Source organism: Lemur catta, chromosome 5, assembly GCF_020740605.2.
Source record: "Lemur catta isolate mLemCat1 chromosome 5, mLemCat1.pri, whole genome shotgun sequence".
Taxonomy (NCBI): Eukaryota; Metazoa; Chordata; class Mammalia; order Primates; family Lemuridae; genus Lemur; species Lemur catta.
Genome location: NC_059132.1, coordinates 62,113,737 through 62,133,265, shown reverse-complemented (window position 1 = coordinate 62,133,265; position 19,529 = coordinate 62,113,737). Strand labels below are relative to the sequence as shown.

The window sequence follows — 19,529 nt, the reverse complement described above, 5'->3', positions numbered from 1 at the left end:
TTTGTTTCAGAGCAACCATTTGCCATGTATCAAACGTAGCTCGTCTCAACCTGAAACCACACCTTCTCACTGGACCATCCACCTCCTCCTGTCTGCCGTATTTCTGCCTGGATGCCTTTTTCTCATCCAACTTCCCAACTAAAATCTAACCCATCATTTCCAGTCCAGTGCAGACATCATTTCTGTGAAACTCCCCTGGCGTTCCATAAGATCTCTCTTCTCTATCTGACCCACTTAGCATCTTGTAGCTTTCTCATGGCACCTAATACATTTCTTCTCTACAATTCTTTCTAAATAGTCTTAGCATTTCTACCAGATCTGAGGGCCCCTTGAAAGCCAAAATCATAACTTTGTGTCTTCTAATTTCATATTCCCCAGAGTCCATGACCTAGTAGAATATAAAGAATCAATTTATGGAATAAACAGCTCTTTTCATCAATATGAATTGTAATAAAATTTTTTTTTTTTTTTGCTCTGAAAGTAATACAGAATGCCTGGTTATATGCTATAGTTTATCTCAGGGAGTAAAAATGATAATAATACCTCTTAAACTACAAACAAATCAAAATGCCTTCACCGTGTCCCTCCTTCTCTTTCAGGCCTTGCTCTATTACTGTGAAGCACTGACAAAGACGAACCTCCAGCTGCAGAAGGCGGCTTGCCTGGCCCTGAGAACCCTCGAGGTAAAGCGCAGGCTCAGAACCCCCAGGCAGTTCAGCTTTGAGCCACCCTAAGTCAATTTTTCTTTCAGACATCAGTTTTTCTTTAGCATGTGAAAGTACCTCTTTTAGTGGTATTTCTCATCTCCTTTGTGCTGTATATTAGTTTCCTGTCTTCCCTTAAACAGTAACTACATATGACCCTGTTTTGTTAAAGTCAGTCAATGGCAGAAAACAATCATGTTTTGCAATAGCCTGCGGGAATCAGTTTGCCTTTTAGGACAGTATGAGAAAAGTACATCTTATCCCAAAAGAGAGATCATATGGGGATTTCACCAATTTTTATAGTGTACAACAGACAGCAGGGTCAAATAAGATTTGCAAAGAAGGGCTGAAATTCAGCATGCCACTCAATTCCCCCTGTCCTTCCTCACCAACTCTCTCTATTAAGCAGCGAACCAATCTTGATCCTGTCAGAAGGAGGTGCCAGTGAGCAGGGAGGGAGCTAGAATGTAAACAGTTAGGGAAGGCTGAGAATTCCCAGCATGGAAGTTTCCCCTTCAATAGGCGAGATTTAATGTTTGACCTGCCTTCATCACCACCAATAAGACTAAGCAGTTCTGAGAAAAGAATGAGAAGGCCACACCTTAGTACTTGGCAAAATCTTGGATGGGCTCCTGGGACAAGGGGCAGGGACCTGCAGGCCTGATGGGACATAAAGAAAAGGATTAACACCCTCAAAAGAAAAAGTTAACGACCTGTGACCAAAAACAGCTCTGGGAAATTTTGCCTTCCTTGTTACTTAGTCAAAAAATTACCTCTGGTTGCCAAAAAACAAAAAAAAGCCCGCAGTGATTGCTATTTATTTGGGTGCTCTCCTGATACCTTGTGACATGTCAGTGATGGATGTCAGTGATACAGACTTAATGTAAATGAAGACATGAGGATACAGTGATCCGTATGGGTTTTCATGAATTTACATGCTGTGAAGTTTAAGTAGAGGCTATAATTTTAAACTCTGGCATATTCCAAGTCTGGGAGCACTAGATTCCTTGCCCCTTCCTTTTCTTCTAGAGGATAGTATCCTTAATGCCAGCTAAAAGACCTCTTTCTGGGTGGGCATGTTGGCTCTCACCTGTAATCCCAGCACTTTGGGAGGCCAAGGCTGGAGGATCACTTGAGGCCAGGAGCTCCAGACCAGCCTGAGCAACATAGTGATACTCCATCTCAACAAAAAAATTTTAAAAATTAGCTGAGTGTGGTGGTGCTTGCCTGTAGTCCCAGCTACTCTGGAGACTGAGGCAGGAGGATCACTTGAGCCCAGGAGCTTGAGGTTGCTGTGAGCTATGATGATATCGTTACACTCTAGCCTGGGCGACAGAGCGAGACCTTATCTCAAAAAATAAAAAATAAAAATAAAAGACCTCTTCCTAAACCATCCCTGGCCCCTCTATCTCCTGAAAAAGGCTCCATGCACCATGATGTGAAAAACAGTGCAGACTCACAATTTCATTCACCCAAACCATTGTTGGGGGCCACAATTATTAATATTAATGATAGCAGACATCCCACATTTTTTTTCTATTATCAACCTGGAGAAAACCTTGAGAGACTAAGGTCCTCAAGTGGTCTTCCAATTTGGGTGCCCCATCTGTCTCAGTGGGCTGGAATAGCCCATGGTCCTCCCAGGCTGCTCACTCCGGTTTGCCACATTCTGGCATCTGGCACTACCACTTCGTAAACCCAGCTTTCCTCCAAGAAAAAAACCAACAACATAATTTGTTAGCCATTCTCTCCTCCTCAGGAATCTCAGCAGGAGCATTTTTGTCTTGCGGATGGCAAGCTCCCTTTCTTCTACTTGCCCTAAATATTGGTGTTTAAGGCTCTATGCTCAGCCCTCTTCTCCCTCAACATGTTCTCCCGCGGTTAAAAGCTCTCCTATGGATTCTATCATCATCTACATGCTAATGACTCCCAATATTTCCAGTCCAGGTCTCCCCTTCCCATCGATTATCCAGCTCGCTGTTAGATGTCTCACCTAGGAAGTTACTTCAAACCTCATCAACCTTACCCGCCTCCTCTAGTGTTTTGTACCACACTCCTAGTAGCTCACCCCAGAGGCCTGGAAGTCAGCAGTGACCCCTCCTTCCCCTCATCTTCCACATCTGGTCACTCCTGCAGATCCCACTCCCAATCTGTCTGCTCTTCTCTGTCCCCACTCTGTTCAGAGGTCTGCATCTTTCACCTGGATTACAGCCCCTCCCTGCCTCCTTACCCTCTAAACTCTCCTCCTCTCCACTGTAATCAGAATGCTCATAATAAAATACAAATCCTGCTTAAAACTCTTTCATGATCGTAGAATTGAGAAGGAAACATGAATTAAGACATGGACTTAGAAGTACATTCAAAACCGTTCATGTGGCTTGCAAGACTCTCCTTGATTCGGTCCCTGCCACCTTCTCCAAACACATCTCTGCCACCTCTGGATTCTGGGCCTTGTTACAAGCTATTTCCTTTGCCTAGAATTTATTTCCTTCTCCACACCCCTAAACACTCCCCTATCCCCTGGCCCCATACACACACGTGCACCTGCCATGTGCCCAAACCTGGCTAACTCCTCTAGGACATCACTCCCCCCGATGAGGACTTCCCTGACCAGACAGGCTCTGTTTCCCATCATGTTCAGGCCTAGCACCCTGACTCGCCCATCACTCATCGTCAGAATTACTTTACTTGTTTATCAGTCTGCCATTCCACTAGACTAAACTCTCAAGGGCTAGGACCACGGCTGGTTCATTGCAGAAGTTCTCATGACTGTGAACTGTCTGGTTCGTAGAGTGTTCAATAAATGTTTGTAGAATAAATAAATAGAAGAATTCCCATCATTGACCTTTATTCTCCTCCTCTTAGTATATAAGCTGAATATTAAGAATTCTTTAACTAGAGCTGTTTTTGGAATCAGTGTAACACGGTGGAAAAAACTAGGGAAAAGGAGTTCTGTTCTGGAAAAGCAGGCTAGTCATATGGCCTGGAGTCCCCTGTGAGAGGAGGCATTTAGCTGATCATCAGAGCTCCTGCAAGTATGAATCCGGGGCTGCACCCCAGGAAATCCCAATGCAGTGCATCTGGAGTGGCCCCCCGGGATCTGTACTTTGAAGGAAGCCCCCTAAATGATCCCAACTTTCAGCTGGGTTTGGGAACGCCAGGGTGAGATGGTTTTACAGTCCCTATGAGCTATGAAATGCCAACTTTCGTGGAACTCCAGGCTTAAATGTCAGAACACTTATTCAAACTATTTTTTCCCCCATAGGCTACTGAAAGCATTAAAATGCTGGTGACACTGTGTCAGTCTGATACTGAAGAAATCAGAACTGTGGCCTCAGAAACCCTCTTGTCTCTTGGTGAGTTTTTTTTTTCCTTTACATGATTGTTTGCTTCTGACATTCTCAAAAAGAGCAGTAAGGAAAAGTTTCATGTGCCCTGTTTTAGCGATTTCCCCCTGTAGGCCGTGTATTCACAAGCACACAGAGTATAAGGAATTGATCGATGATGTCCCTCTCACCACAACTCCTTGTTCTGTCTGGATGCTGAGAGTGCAGTTTTTTCTCTGGAGCCTTTCTATATGGGTTAATCTGTCTATCACTATTTGGAATCAAGAACACAGAAGTCAAACCACAATGCAGAGGCAGCAGGAATCGAGGTTGGGCTGTCAGGGTGGGGCAGGCACTCCGGGAGGGCAATGATTGGTTGAGGCACCCAGGCTGCATCTCCAGGGACTTCTGTAAGCCCCAAGTACTCCAGCCTCACCCCAACTCCAAGGTTAACCTCTGATTACCCTGCTGGCCTCTGCCCCTCTGAGCCCTGACACCAAAGAAAAGAATTGGAGTGTTTATTTTATTCTAGAATGTGCAGATAGGCCTTCCTTTTCACTTTACTTTATAAAGGTTCATGCCTATCAGGTTTCATATTTGTATTCCTTTTTGGGACTTGGGAAGGTAAGGAAAACATTTCTTAACTCTGCATTAAAAAGTATGAATAAGGCCGGGTGTGGTGGCTCGCACCTATAATCCCAGCATTTTGGGAGGCCGAGGCAGGAGTATCATTTGAGGTCAGGAGTTTGAGACCAGCCTGGACAACATAAAGAGACTCTGTCTCTACAAAAAATTAGAAAAATTAGCCAGACATGATGGTTTGGGCCTGTAGTCGTAGCTACTTGGGAGGAGGATCCCTTGAGCCCAGGAATTCAATGTTGCAGTAAGCTATGATTGCACCACTGCACTCCAGCCTGGGCAACAGAGCAAGCACCATCTCTAAAATTTAAAACAAAAATAAATATAAATAGTTGTTATAAATAATTTTACTACAACAACACATTCTTGAAGTGTAAAAACTATATTCCTGAAAGTCCTCAAGTATAATCCAGTCTATAATACTACTTGGAAAAAAGCCACCCTAGTTTTACTGTAGTAGCTTTGTAATATAAAGGAGAATCACCATGAAAATCCCATTCATTGTTAGGCCTTCTTTCCTACAGTTACAGGTTTAATGAGGCTTTGTTCTGCTATTAAAGATATTGTTCATTATATAGAAATCTCAGCCAGCATATGTTTGTTTGAAGGATAAAGCAGTTATTCCTTATGGCTGTGTTAAGGCACAGAAATTATTTAATTCTCTAAAAATATACCCAGAGTATGATTAGTTTAAACTCCATTGGGGGGTGGGGGAAGGAGAAAAAAAACTCCTTTATCCCTTAGTATTCCAAAATAACAATAAAGGCAAGCCAAATGTTTGCAAAGCATAGCCAATGAAGCTTGTATTTCCAGTGTAACCTAAGGAAGTTGATCCCCATGGAATGTGCCCCAGGATTCACTTGAGCTGAGCAAACAGCAGCATCTCCAGAAACAGTCATCACACCTGCCTCATCTTAACTCCCCACACACCTGCCCAGGCCAGCCCCAAGCCCCCTCACACCACCAGTGCACGGTTCTCAACATTGGCTGCATGTTGGAATCACCAGGGAAGATTACAAACATACCCATGCCTGGTTCCTCTCCCAGAGATTCTGCCTTTGTTGGTCTGAAGCGTGCCTCAGCATGGGACTTTTTAAAGCCTTCCAAGGGCACTCAACATCATGAATCTTCATTGACTCTAGTGCACAAATATTGGTGCATTTTTCTCCCATATAGATGACTGAATTAATACAGTGAAAATATTATTTTCAGTGGGAATTTTGAGATACTATGATGAAGAGTGGAAGGTCATTACAGGCTCCCAAAAAAGTCTCAGCCACAGCTATTTACCAACCATCATGGAATTATTGCAATATTTTAATCTAGAGCTGTCCAATACATCCCTCTGTGATTATGGGAATGTTCTCTATGTGCACTGTCCAATACAGCAGCCAGTAATCATATGTGGCTATTGAGTTGTTCAACTTGGCTACTGTGACTGAGGAACTCAAGTTACAACTGTAATAAATTTTGAGTACAGATGTTCCTTGGTTATGTCCCAATGTACCTGTGGTAAATTGAAAATATCATTAGATCGAAAATGCATTTAATACACCTAACCCACCAAACACCATAGCTTAGCCTAGAACATGCTCAAAACACTTACATTGGCCTACAGTTGGACAAAATCATCTAACACTAAGCCTATTTTATAATAAAGTGTGACTATCTCATGTAATTTACTGAATACTGTACTCAAAGTGAAAAACAGAATGATTGTATGGGTACTCAAAGTACAATTCAACTAAATTCGTATGGCTTTCACATCATTGTAAAATCGAAAAATGTATGTCAGGGACAGTCTATAATCATAAGTCGGAGACTCTCTATAATTGGCATTTAAATTTAAATAGCCACATGTGGCTGGTGGCCCCTATATTGGACAGAGCAGTTTTCATCATGGCTATGGCCATCCCAGTGCATCCTGGCTGGACCTCAGCCCTGCTTGAAACCACACTACCTGACTCCCCAAATATCAGGCTCTTTCTCCTTTTACACCTGCCTACTTCACAAGGCTTGTAAAGGACTAGCAGACACAGATCAGAGGCCACTGAAAACTGAATGTTAATAAGAGTGAAACACCCCGAGAGCCCACCCTAGTTGTATCACTAATAATATTGGGTAATACCCATAGAGGACTTCCTCCGTGCCAGGCACTGTTTTGAGGGATCAGCATATGTTAGCTCATTTGGTCCTCCCAAGAACCCCATGAAGGAGGAAGCACAATTAGTCCCATTTTACAGAGGGGCACACTAAGGCATGCTGAGGTTGTAAAACTTGCCTGTGGACACCCAAACTTAGCCAGGCTCCAAGATGGAAACCTGACACTCTAGGCCATTGTATTCTGTGGGACTCTGTGAACTTAAGACCTCAAAACTGGAATCTATTCATGAGCAAAGTAGGAACTGGTTCTTCAAACAGCATTTGCTAGCTGAGGCATCCACAGGGCTGCGTGTGAGTGGCACGAGGGGAGCACGTGAACGGCCTGGCTCAGGCCCCCTGTCTCCCCGTCTCCCTCTGCCATCAACTGGAAAGGCCCTGTGTTTAGTCTGTTTTCTGTATTAGGGCTTTACAAAAACATTTTGTTTTAACTACGATTCTACCCTAAACTAATAAAAAGTTGAAAACTATCATACTAGGAAAAATATAGTATAGCATTTGCCTCTGGACAGTCAAGGCATGCAGAGATGATTAACAAAAAAAATCTCTTAAAATTGGCCGGTTTTTGCTTACAGAAAAGTTTCTAGCAAGGTTCTTTTAAATACAGGCAAATCTCTGGTTTTGTATCTAATATATTCCTGAAAAAGTTAAATGTGCAAAAAATTCAACAGAATTCTGGTTTATTGGAAGGTTTCTGTTTCTGGAGACTACAATATATTATAAAACCCATAATTACACTCCTTTTGTAAAACCCACTCATACCTATATATTTCCAGCATTTCATGAATCTTTTTTTATTCTTGTTTTCCTTCACAGTGAACTTCTGATTGAGCACAACTAATTATTTCTTTGTCTCACTTGTATTAAATGGATGAAAGCCTACTTCGTATCACTTGTCTCTGCACTGCATTTTCCCATTTTCTAATCATTTTTTTTAAATAGGAAAAATACAACAAAATATTAAAATTATTTGCAAATACATGTTGGCTGTTCAAGATGGTGCTATGGACAAAAGTGAACTAGCTGGTGGCTAATAGAAGGTATCACCGTATGTTTACATGGCAAAGAGTAATTTTTTTAACTGAAGTTTGAAAAGCTAAATTTGACTTTTATCAATGATCATTTAGATGTATCAATATATAATATACACAAGTCAAAGTTCTGTAAAAAGTTCAATGCACTGAAGTCAAAGATCAGCCACACTGAAATTCCAAATCCATTTAAAATATAATCCATGTGATTGCTCAGAAACAAATCTATTATGTGAAATTATCAACATCAATGGCCACAAGACTTCTACTCTGTTTCATATTCTAGCATTCTTTTGGTCTCTGGCATTAGCTCAAAAGTTCTTGGTTGTTCTAAACATTACCTAGAAAACAATAACATAATTAAGAATAACTGAAAGGGACTTTTCCTTACCTGACGTTAACATAGCAATTACATACAGCAATCCATACCAAAACAATTGATATTAATTTATGTTGAGTCATAAATTAAAAGGTTCAATTCGAATTGGTATTCATGTTTAATGTTCTATATCCAGGAGAAGATGGGCGGCTGGCATATGAACAGTTGGACAAATTTCCTCGGGACTGTGTTAAAGTTGGAGGTCGTCATGGAACTGAAGTTGCCACAGCCTTTTAACTACAAGCTAACTCTGCCTAACAACTGTCTTAATATCTGGCCCTTAACATCCAGATGGTGCTGTGATTTAGCTGGAAAGTGTTTAGAACTTGAAGAGTTCTGCTGAAAATTTAAGAGTTCTGGAAATTTAACATGTTACAGAGAGAATTCAAATTCTGGTTTCACAGTACCTAACTACTTTTCCTGTGGCCAATGGAATAGGGCTATGTATAATTCAGTAGATTACATCATTGGTTGTGTCTGTCACTACTCAGTAAAAGAGTCTATCTTAATATGTATGAAATTTTAAAATAGCCATCTTTGTACTTTTTTGGAAGTTCTTGTAAAAGCTTGAAATAGTCATGTGATAACTTCGATAAATATCATACGCCTTGCAGTTTTTCCTCTGTCGTGTTCTCAGGGTTGAGTGGCCCCCTTAGCTACCTAATTTTTACTTTCAATACAAAGCACAAAAAATAATTTCTTCAAATGAAAGTTTGCCTGTGGAACCTGGCAAAATGACCCATTGTAAGAAATCAATGTTTTATTTTATTTTTTAACCTCTCATTATTTCTTTTGTGTTTTTCTTCCATCCTGAAACTGCTAAAATCATGTTTCTATTATGGTAAAAAAATAGGTAGGTGACGAAGAGCAACCTTATTGAGATTATACCCGTACTATTAAACAAAAAACTCAAAGCTTAACTTTTTTTTTTCCAAGTTAACAAGAGCCATTTTTTATGATACTCTTACCACAGAGGTATTTTGCTGCTAAGACAAACCAAAACCAAAAGTTGTGGATACACAAAGCCGTGATTGACTCTCTTTGAGGTAGAAGAATCTGAAAGTTGGAGGAATGCTAATGGGGTAGGAGTAGTCCCTGCTTCTGTCAAAGTGACCACAAGGTTGGGAAGAAGGATGCCCTGAGGGATAGTTACTGCCACAGATAAATCTTCACCACCAGGTAGGATTTCCTGGCCAAATAGTTAAAACAACAGCTTTCATCATTGCTTCAGCATCAGAGTAGCAAGTTCAGTAAACAAAGTACAAAACCATTCAGTAGCTCTTATTAAATAACTTTTCTTCCTCTAAAGAATATACAAGGTGGAGTATGCCAAGGTATCAAAACAATGTGTGTGAGTGTAATTTAAACTGTGGAATATCAACTGTACTGTGGACATGTTTGTATAAAATATCATCTAGATGTCATTTTAAATATTTACATTCTAGCAACACTTTTAAAAGGACTCATTTCGTTTTAAAGTGAAAATTGTTTGCCAGGCTTCTGGCAAACAGTTCTTTCAACTGTGAAGTTACAATGTACATATTTGTATATTTATAAAATATTATATATATGCATATATCCTTCATTTTAAAGGTACATTGTACAGTCTATAGGTAGTATGTATAGTTGACAGTTTATGTTAAATGGTTGAAATGGTTCTCTTTATAGAAAGTCAAATCACAGATGTTACAAGATTTTTTGGTTTGTTTTGTTTTTATTTTTTGAATATTGCATGAGTAATTAATTCCATATCTTTTCTATTCACTCTGTATTTTATGTTTGATTGAGGGGGTGCTTTTAGTTTCGTGGCATTTGTACTCATCACTTTCAGTCATGTAAGTTAAAATAAAGATTATTTTTCAATTACTAGTCTCATGTGCAGAGCCTGATGTATTTTTTTTCACATGCCTTTCTTGAGTAGTATTTGCACAACACCCTACACCTCATGCTCAAATTGAAATTTTTATTTTGAAATTCCCTTATCTATAAGTAGGGATAATAAATCTTCTCAGATTTGTTGTAAAACTAATTGGGCAGAAGAGAGCTGTATTTCGCTGTTGTGATATCTGTGAGCAGAGTCTGAGAGCCCCTTGAGGACAAAAGGAGCCCTCATTTGTTTGTACATGTTCCCAGCCCAAACCGACCAGCATCTTCACAAAGGAGCGCCCCCTACCTTTCAAACTCATAAAAGTACTTACCAAGGGATTCATTGAATATCAGTGATTGCATTTACTGAGTTAGCAGTAAAAACATTTTCCCCTATAAGCTTTTTGTTTAATTGAATTGCCTTAGTTACTTTACAAAATTATAAAGTAAACTTGTAAACCTAAATTTAATGGAAACATCAGCACTTCTCACTATGTCAGAAAAACAAATTACTCAAATAGAAAAAAAAAAAACAAAAAACCAACTTTTATCCCTGAATCCCTGACATTTTCCTGGAGACAGTACTTCTTTGTTAAATAGTATTTTTTGATTTTGAAAAAGTTCTAAGTACACCTTGTGCAGGGAACATATTTGGCTAAAAATTCGATCTCTAACTTTTCATTTATTCTACAAGTATTTGTTGCATACTTACTATGTGTGCCAAGAACTGTTCTTGGCACTGGAGATACAGCAGTGAAGAAAAAACAAAAGGCATAAAAATCGTTGTCCTTGTCTGCCCAAAGGAAGACAAGGCAGGAGGAGGGGACTAATGGACACATGAGGTTCGGTGGGCAGAGGTAATGTGGGAGACAAAGACCTCAAGGTTAAAGACAGTGGTCAGGGAAGGCCTCATAGAAAATTACATTTGAGGAATGACCTAAGGAACTAATGGGATGAGCCACGTGGATTATCTGGCAAGAACATTGCAGGCAGGATGTACAAAGGCCTTGAAAAAGAGCCATGCTTGGTGTTTTGGATTTTCTAGTACCCCCATTAAAAAAAAAAGTAGGCCATGGACAGTGGCTCACAGCTGTGATCCCAGGACTTTGAGAGATGAGAGGATCGATTGAGGCCAAGAGTTTGAGATTAGCCTGAGCAATATGGTGAGATCCCTGCCTCTACAAGAAAAGGGGAAAAACAATTAGCCAGGAATGGTACTTGGGAGGCTGAGGCAGGAGGATCACTCTGGCCTAGGAATTTGAGGTTGCAGTGAGCTGATGATGCTAGTGCACTCTAGCCCAGGCAACAGAGCAAGACCCTGTTTCAAATAAAAGTAAAGGCCATGTGGTGGCTCATGTCTGTGATCCCAGACAGCACTTTGGGAGGCCGAGGCAGGAGGATCACTTGAGGCCAGGAGTTCCAGACCAGCCTGGGCAACATAGTGAGACCCCATCTCTACAAAGAAGTTTTGTTTAAAAGTAAGAACAGGGGAAATTAATAATATATTTAATCTAATACACCTAAAGTATTTCAAAATGTAATCAATATAGAAATTATTAATGAGATATTTTACACTCTTTTCTTCTTACTAAGTCTTTGAAATCCAGTGTGCACTTTACATACTTAAAGCATACCTCAATTCAGTCTAGTTGCATTTCATATACCCAGCCACATGTAGCTAGTGGCTACCCTATTGGACAAGGAAGGTCCAAGGAAGGTCTATGTTTCCCCAATTGTTCTAGTATTACCCTTTATAGCATATACACACACACTCACATGTGTATATCAACCAGGGATTACATTTTTAATTTAGTTGTCATATCTCTCAGGCTCTTTTTTTTTTTTTTAGAGACAGGGTCTTGCTCTATTGCCCAGGCTGGAATGCAATGGTGCAATCATAGCTCACCACAAACTTGAACTCCTGGGCTCAAGTAATCCTCACACCTTAGCCTCCCAAAGTGGTTGGATTATAGGCATGAGCCATGGCACCCAGCTGGGTATGTTTTGAAGTGGCACCAATAGGTTTGTTGATAAGTTGGAAATGGAATATGAGACAGATAGTAGCCAAGGATGATTCCAGAATTTTTTACCTGAACAACTAGAAGGATGACAACAACTTCCAAGACAGAGAAACTGAGAAGCAGCAGGTTTACGGAGGAAGACCAGAAACTGATTTGGACATGTTAAATTTGAGAAGCCTCTTAGACATCCAAATATTGATATCAAGCTGGTGATTGAATATGAGTCTGGAGTTCAGATGAAAAGTCCAGTTAAAATATATGGACATAGGCCGAGCGTGGTGACTCACGCCTGTAATCCCAGCACTCTGGGAGGCCGAGGCGGGTGGATTGCTCGAGGTCAGGAGTTCAAGACCAGCCTGAGTGAGACCCTGTCTCTACTAAAAATAGAAAGAAATTATCTGGACAACTAAAAATATATGTAGAAAAAATTAGCCGGACATGGTGGCGCATGCCTGTAGTCCCAGCTACTCGGGAGGCTGAGGCAGTAGGATCGCTTAAGCCCAGGAGTTTGAGGTTGCTGTGAGCTAGGCTGATGCCATGGCACTCACTCTAGCCCGGGCAACAGAGTGAGACTCTGTCTCAAAAATAAATAAATAAATAAATAAAAATAAAATAAAATATATATATATATATATGGACATATAAAATTGGGAGTCCTTAGCATGTGGATGGTATTTAAAGCCATGAGACTGGTTTATCTCATCTACGAAGTAGAACTAAGAAAAAAAGAAGAGATGCAAGGACTGGGCCTTGGGACACTTCAATATTTAGAGGTCATGAAAAAGAAGGGAAACTAGCAAAGGAAAATGAAGAGTGGCCAGTAGGAGAAAAATCAAGAGTATGGTATCTCAGAAGCTAGGTTAAAAAAGTGTTTCAAGGAGAAAGGAGTTTCAAATGCCAAGGACTGAGAACTGGATTCAGAAGAATAAAGGTCACTGGTGACCCTGGCAGGCAATTTCAGTGAAGTTATAGGGTTAAAATCTTATCTGGATTTCATCCAGGAGAGAATGAAAAAAGACTCAAAATGGCAAGGATGGCAACTCCTTAAAGAGCTGCACTAGAAGGGGAAGCAGAGAGACAAGGTCAGGGGTGGTGGCTCACAACTATAATCTCAGCACTTTGGAAGGCCGAGGTGGGAGGATCACTTGAGCCCAGGAGGATCATTGAGCAACACAGCAAGACCCTATCTCTACAAAAACATTTTTAAAACTATTAACTCAGCATAGTGGCATATACCCGTAGCCCCAGCTGCTCAGGAGGCTGAGGTCAGAGGATCGCTTGAGCCCAGGCATTTGAGGTTGCAGTGAGCTATGATGATGCCACTGCCGTACAGCCTGGGAAGCAGAGTGAGAAGACCCTGTCTCAAAAAAGATAAAAAAAAAAAAAAAAAAGGACCCAGTTGAGATGGAAAAATTACTAAGAGAAGAATTGTAGAGCAATAGCTTTAAGTGGGGTGAGAGAGTCCACTGAAATCTACTGCACAACGGGAGAGGGTATCCATAGGAACAGGAGGAAAGAGCATACAGGCAGGCATAAGACACAGATAGGTGGGTGGATGCAGTTGTGAGAGTTCCAGAAGTCTTATTTTGATTGCATCTATTTTCTCAGCAAAATAGGGTAAATCTATGATGTAGAGAACTCTGATTAGGTAGCAAATAAGCAGAGTAGGCATAATACCATGAAAGATCAACAGAAAGAAGTTCAGTTCATATTGGAATAGTCAGAGTAGAAGGGGCAAAATCCAAGTAGGACCTGCCTAAGCAAAGATGCAAAGACAGTATAGAGTTTAGTGTGTGTTAGAGGAAACCAGTTTAAGTTGAGGCTTTGTACACCAGAGAAGTGAAAGTAAACTTAGTTGAGTTCAAATTGGAGAAGGCCTTCAATGCCAGGCTGAATGAAAAATTTAGATCTGTACTGCTTTCCCCTAATTTGGATATTCCATTCTTCAGTGTTGCTAAGTGATGCATTCCAGAGTTCCAGATTGTTCACTCTAGTTACTGCCAGCGGTGTACCTGAAGCACAATGGCTAAGAGCTCATGTTTTTGTGTACGAATCTGGCTTAACACTTGTAGGTGTTTTGTGAGGCTATGTCAGCACCTCTACAATTTCTGGAATGTCACTGTTAACCGCTGCTTTTTTAAGAAGCAGGAAGAAGAATTCTCTTCAGTTGAAAGTATTTTTCACAAAGAAAAAATTGTGGTATTCGGCCAGACATTGAGGGATAAATCTCTACCCCTGGAACAGAGGGCCCAAGCTGCCCATAAAATTGGACTGTTGGCCTTCACAGGTACGGATTTAATCAGCTGTGCTAAAATAGGTGTTTCATAATCTTTTTGCTTGTTATAACACTGCAATTTAGTGATTTTTCTTAGCTCTAGTCTTAAAATTTCAATAACATTTCCTTCAATTAAATTAGTTTTTTTGCCTTTATACCGCCAAAGATATTACTAATTATTTTCTCCTTAAAGATCTCATGCTTTAAGAGAATATGTCCATCAAATAATTGTTTCACATTTATATTAATTAAAATACATAGGGAGAAACTTCTTATCAAAGTTCTCATTAACATTTAAAAAAATCAGAGGCTAGACTGAGTTGGTATAATTCCAAGTTAGTGATATGATTCCAACAGAGTAAAACTACCTGATATTTTACTTTTTTATTTTACGTGTTACACAGAAAATATCTTAGAAAAATCAATAAGAACTTAACGCTCTTAAAACACCTACTAGGCCAGCCAATAGGTTGAGAAATAAAAATAAACTCCTAAGCCCTCCACCTGACTGAATGACCACCTCTTGGCCAAGGGGACCCCAGAGAACCCTTAAAACTGAGTTCCCAGCCATGATGGGAGTGGAGGTCAGACACGCCTCCTTGTACCCCTGTCCACATTAACCACCATTAAGCTTTCTTCCCTATAGGTTAAACACAGCCAGCCTTTTGAAAAGACTTGCTGCACCACCGATTTCAATGAACCACCTAATGCTGTTCCTCCCTTTTTGTGGTTTGGACACGAATGACCAGCCCTGCTTCCTATAAGGGGCCACCCGCCATGGAGTGGGTCTGACCAGCCTACAGAGCATGCGCAGTAAGGGTTTTCGTGTCCTCTGCTTCACCTTTTGACGTCAGAGAGCTGAAAACTCCACCCTTAGATCATGCTAAGGCGGTCATTTTGTGTACATGTGACCTATGAAAGGCATGAAGCTCAATTGCATATGTACATGTTTCTCCTTTAATGAATATTCATGATTTCTCCTATAGTTTATTAAATACGTATATTTGGCCACCCCACTCGGCATAAATTCCTGCTCCCCTTGCCTTTCCTTGGAAGTCTTTGTTTCTGGTTTCTGGCAGAAGCTATTGCTTCCCAGCCTGTCAAAATGGCCACCCTGCAGGCTACAACCCTTTATGAGAAATAAAGTTCTCCTTTCCAAATTTATGACCCTCTTCATTCTTCACTTGACAAGGTACATTGATGAAAGGCAACAATTAATGTGTACTTGGCTGGAAAATAAAGTAGTAAAGCATTTAAACACACACTGCTCTAATGATTGTCAAGTCCAAACTCCACTTTTTTTTCCTAATAAATTTTAGGATATGTTGTCAACCTTAAATAATAAGATTGGAATATATGATTAAGTACAGAGTTTATTCACGCCCAAAGCTGGGGATGGCCATCTGGAAAATATGGACTCCAGTATAATAGGTTTAACATTAGGTTTTAGTCTGAGACCGTCGGTTCTTGGTGCGCCCATGGGTGAAGAATGGCCAGACATGCCAAAGTTAGGCAAGCACAGAAATGAAGTTTATTGAGGAGAGAAAGACAGGATTATAGGGCAAGAGCAAGATATAGGTTTACAGAGCATGGTACGTATGCCACGGATGACGACCAAACCCACTGTCGCAGCAGGGCAGACAAAAGGAAGGGCAAAGAGGGAGAGCTTGGCCATGATCTGCATCTTATTTTATAGTGTCCAGAGAGGGACCTCCCTTGTGATTCAGAGGTCACCATGGAACCATTTTGATTAGACAGTTGGGAGTCACATGACCTGAGCCTTAACTATGCATGTGGGTTCTAGGTCACTTTCTGGACTTTATGGTAACCATGAGGCTTGGCCTGTGGGCTAGAGAATCCTCTGCATTCTTTTGCAGCTGGCGTGCCAAGTTCTGACTGGGAGATTCATAGAGTTATTCCCTCCTCCCCCAGGTATGGAGAATCAGGGTTGGGCAGGACCAAGATGAGGGCAACAGCACCCACTTTCATCCCTAAGAGACCTGGATTCCCTCACTATCTACCTAACAGGTTCAGTACTCCAAAGTTAAAAATCAAGTTCTTGCTTTTATATAGGCAGAAGACAGAGAAATTTAGTAGGATTATAACATTTTTTATATAAGGGTGGCTTATGAATTACAACAATTTAATCAGTTACACTTTCTTTTCTATACATCTCGTTTTCCTTTCCTTTCCAGTTTAAAAGAGTTTAAGGCTGGGTGCAGTGGCTCACGCCTGTAATCCTAGCACTCTGGGAGGCCGAGGCAGGCGGATAGCTCAAGATCAGGAGTTTAAGACCAGCCTGAGCAAGAGCGAGACTCCGTCTCTACTAAAAAAAAAAAATCGAGAGAAATTAGCTGGACAACTAAAAATATATAGAAAAAATTAGCCGGGCATGGTGGCGCATGCCTGTAGTCCCAGCTACTCGGGAGGCTGAGGCAGGAGGATTAAGTTCAGGAGTTTGATGTTGTTGTGAGCTAGGCTGACGCCACTAATGCTGTGATTAGTCATGAAGTCTCTGAGTAAGAAAGGAAGGAGGGAAGTTAACGTATAATGAAGATCAACAGTGAAGAGGGAAAGGGTCTTCCCTGGTGCCCTTTAGCCATTTACAACATTTTACAAAACAATGTAGGTAAGGAAGAAGGCTAATCTATAATCAGAGAAACAAAGGTTACGGATTCCTCCATTACAGCTGCCTATTTATGTGACTGAGGTCCCATAATCAGGTACCTTAAGGCTCAAAATATTTTAAAATTCTAACAGCTTAGATTTGAATTACTTATTTTCACAATGTAATAAAATTTTATAGTTCTCAATAACACATCTAATAAAAGTTCTGGCTGGCAGCTATAAGCATCTTAGATTGATTTTTTTTTTAAGTGGGAAAATAAATTACTTAGATGTAGTCTGATAGACTGAATCTTTCAAAGAATGGTGTTCATGAAAGAAAACAGTAAAAGGAGTCCTTGGTGCCAGAATGGTTGGGAACCACTGGCAGAGAGCTAGAAAGGAGACAGGAAACTCAGGAGATACTCTCATATGAGGGAAGGGTAAATGGTACCCCCAACACGAGGCAGGCTGTTTCCTCTCTAGCTGTATTGACCATTTGGGGAAAGAGCTAGCTAATTGTAAAAGGATCAGAATTCTTTAGTTTGATGTTATTTAGCTGTAGCTGTTCTAGTGGGAAGCAAAGGAAAGGGCTTCTGCCCAGTCTTCAAGTAAAGCTTTAATGTTTAATAGTATATTCTTCAGTCTATGGGGCTGTGGTAGTAAGAGAAATCCAAGCGAGATCAAAATTCCAGTGGCGAGAATCTGACCAGCCATGTTAGCTACTCCTCACCATCTAAATAGTCTTTATCCAGTGTCTTCTTGGCTAGTACCTTGTTGGAGTTTGAGATTTGAACTAAGAAGCTCCAGGGCTCAAGTATATATTTATGGTGAAAGTAATCTAGAACCAAGCTGGGTCAGTAGCCAAAGCAAGAAAAAATGTTAAGAGATCACATTGGAAACCAAATCTGCAAAAGAGTTGAGGCAAGAAAAGTGTTCAGGGAATGGGACAGCAATGTACAGCAACTCAGGAAAACCTCTCCAGATCTTGGCTTGGCTGCTGTTTTCCTTCCCTTTCCCTTTCCCTTTCCCTTTCCCCTTTCCTTTCCTTTCCTTCTTTTCTTTTTTGGAGAAGGAGTCTTGCTCTGTCACCCCAGCTACCTCAAACTCCTGGGCTCAAGCCAACCTCCTGCCTCAGCCTCCCAAGTAGCTGAGACTACAGGCACATGCCACCACACCCAGCTAAGTTTTCTATTTTTTGTGGAGATAGGGGCTTGCTCTTGCTCTGTCTGGTCTCCACCTCCTGACTGCAAATGATCCTCCCACCTTGGCCTCCCAGAGTGCCAGGATTACAGGCGTGAGCCACCAGGCTCAGCCTCCTCTGCCTTTTGATTTGCTCTTTGCTGTAACGCTCTGGTACTCTTCCATTTTTTTCCAGTACTGAAGGCAGAGAATCAAGAATGAGACCATGAAGGAGATTTGCTAAGTGTACACAGCCAGGGTTTAGTTACTTTGCAATATTCCTAGGTGCTTGATCAAAGGAACCAGGGAGGAAACGGGCAGGCAGAACCTTTCCCATGCTTTTCATGTCACTCTTTGCTTGTTAACACATACTTTCTCATCTTCACGGCAGCACAGGAGGTGGGGAAAAAGAAAAACTTCAAGAATCCAAAATGTTGCCTATATGGCAACAAGAATCTATGAACACATATGAGACTCCAAAGTATTACTAGATACACTAAATACTTCTGGAAATGCAAATGCTTGTTTTACAGGAGGACTACCTGCTTCGAGATTTGCAACTGAGTACATGAAAGAAGTAGCTAACTTGCTGAAAAATGAAGAAACGACACCAAAAGTAAAGATCCTGCTGATCCAGAGTATAGCATGTTGGTGTTACTTAAACCCTGTCAGCCAGAAAAAAGCCAAACATATGCAACTTATTCCTATTCTCATCAAGTTTTTTGAAAGAAGAGCCAACTCTACTAATCAAAGAGAAATAGATGAGAACCGTCTTGTTAAATTTTGGACTTGTTACGCCCTCTCTGCCATGACATGCAATAACTTGTCTGTCGTAAATGAGCTTAGAGAGCACAGTGCTCTAAAATATCATTTGCATGAGTTGGCTTGTGATGTTTGGGTTGGATGGCCCGAGAATTTTGCAGAGGTGCTGTATTTCCTAATTGGTCTTCACAGGAATTAGTTTCTCTAAATCCAGTTACATGATACAACTATCTGTGCTATTGTATTGCTCTGGAAAACTAAAACAAATAAAAAAAACGATATATTAATTTTCAGCGTTGTCTTTTGTAGTTGAAGAGTTCTATATAAATTTTCATATAGTTAGTTAACTGCAATAACCAAACTTCTGAAAGGCACCTGCTGTCTCAGTATATTGGCCTTCCCTGGGTCGTGGGTAAGGGACTCGGTTGGGCTGTCACAGGTTCTCATAACACCACACGTTTCTGTGTGATTAAAAAAAAATCTATTGAAAGTAAAAAAAAAAATCGTCATAAAAATTAAGTTCATAAAAAGGGAATTCATCAGAAGATGCATTACATATATAACTGTTAGAAGCAATGGT

General features: G+C 40.7%; 2 protein-coding genes across 4 annotated transcripts in view; both read left to right on the top strand.

Annotated features, from left to right (window-relative positions):
• Window positions 1–10,111, top strand: part of RIPOR2 (RHO family interacting cell polarization regulator 2) — a 107,309-nt gene extending 97,198 nt beyond the window's left edge. For all 3 annotated transcript variants that reach the window (XM_045551908.1, XM_045551911.1, XM_045551909.1), the window contains 3 exons: window positions 600–683; window positions 3,970–4,060; window positions 8,376–10,111. In XM_045551908.1, the coding sequence (XP_045407864.1) occupies window positions 600–683; window positions 3,970–4,060; window positions 8,376–8,476 (276 nt within the window). In that variant the 3' untranslated portion in view covers window positions 8,477–10,111. The remainder of the gene's footprint in view (window positions 1–599; window positions 684–3,969; window positions 4,061–8,375) is intronic.
• Window positions 10,112–10,942: 831 nt separating this feature from the next.
• ARMH2 (armadillo like helical domain containing 2) lies at window positions 10,943–19,157 on the top strand. The gene is made up of 3 exons (XM_045552614.1): window positions 10,943–10,962; window positions 14,199–14,413; window positions 18,721–19,157. The coding sequence occupies exons 1-3, from the start codon at window positions 10,943–10,945 to the stop codon at window positions 19,146–19,148; spliced, it is 663 nt and encodes a 220-aa protein (XP_045408570.1). The 3' UTR covers window positions 19,149–19,157.
• The last annotated feature ends 372 nt before the right edge of the window (window positions 19,158–19,529 follow it).

Coding starts and splice junctions, on each gene's coding strand:
- ARMH2 (XM_045552614.1), top strand. CDS start 10,943: ATGAGGTTCGGTGGGCAGAG. Junction 10,963..14,198: donor ATGAGGTTCGGTGGGCAGAG/GTAATGTGGGAG, acceptor TAACACTTGTAG/GTGTTTTGTGAGGCTATGTC. Junction 14,414..18,720: donor TGGACTGTTGGCCTTCACAG/GTACGGATTTAA, acceptor CTTGTTTTACAG/GAGGACTACCTGCTTCGAGA.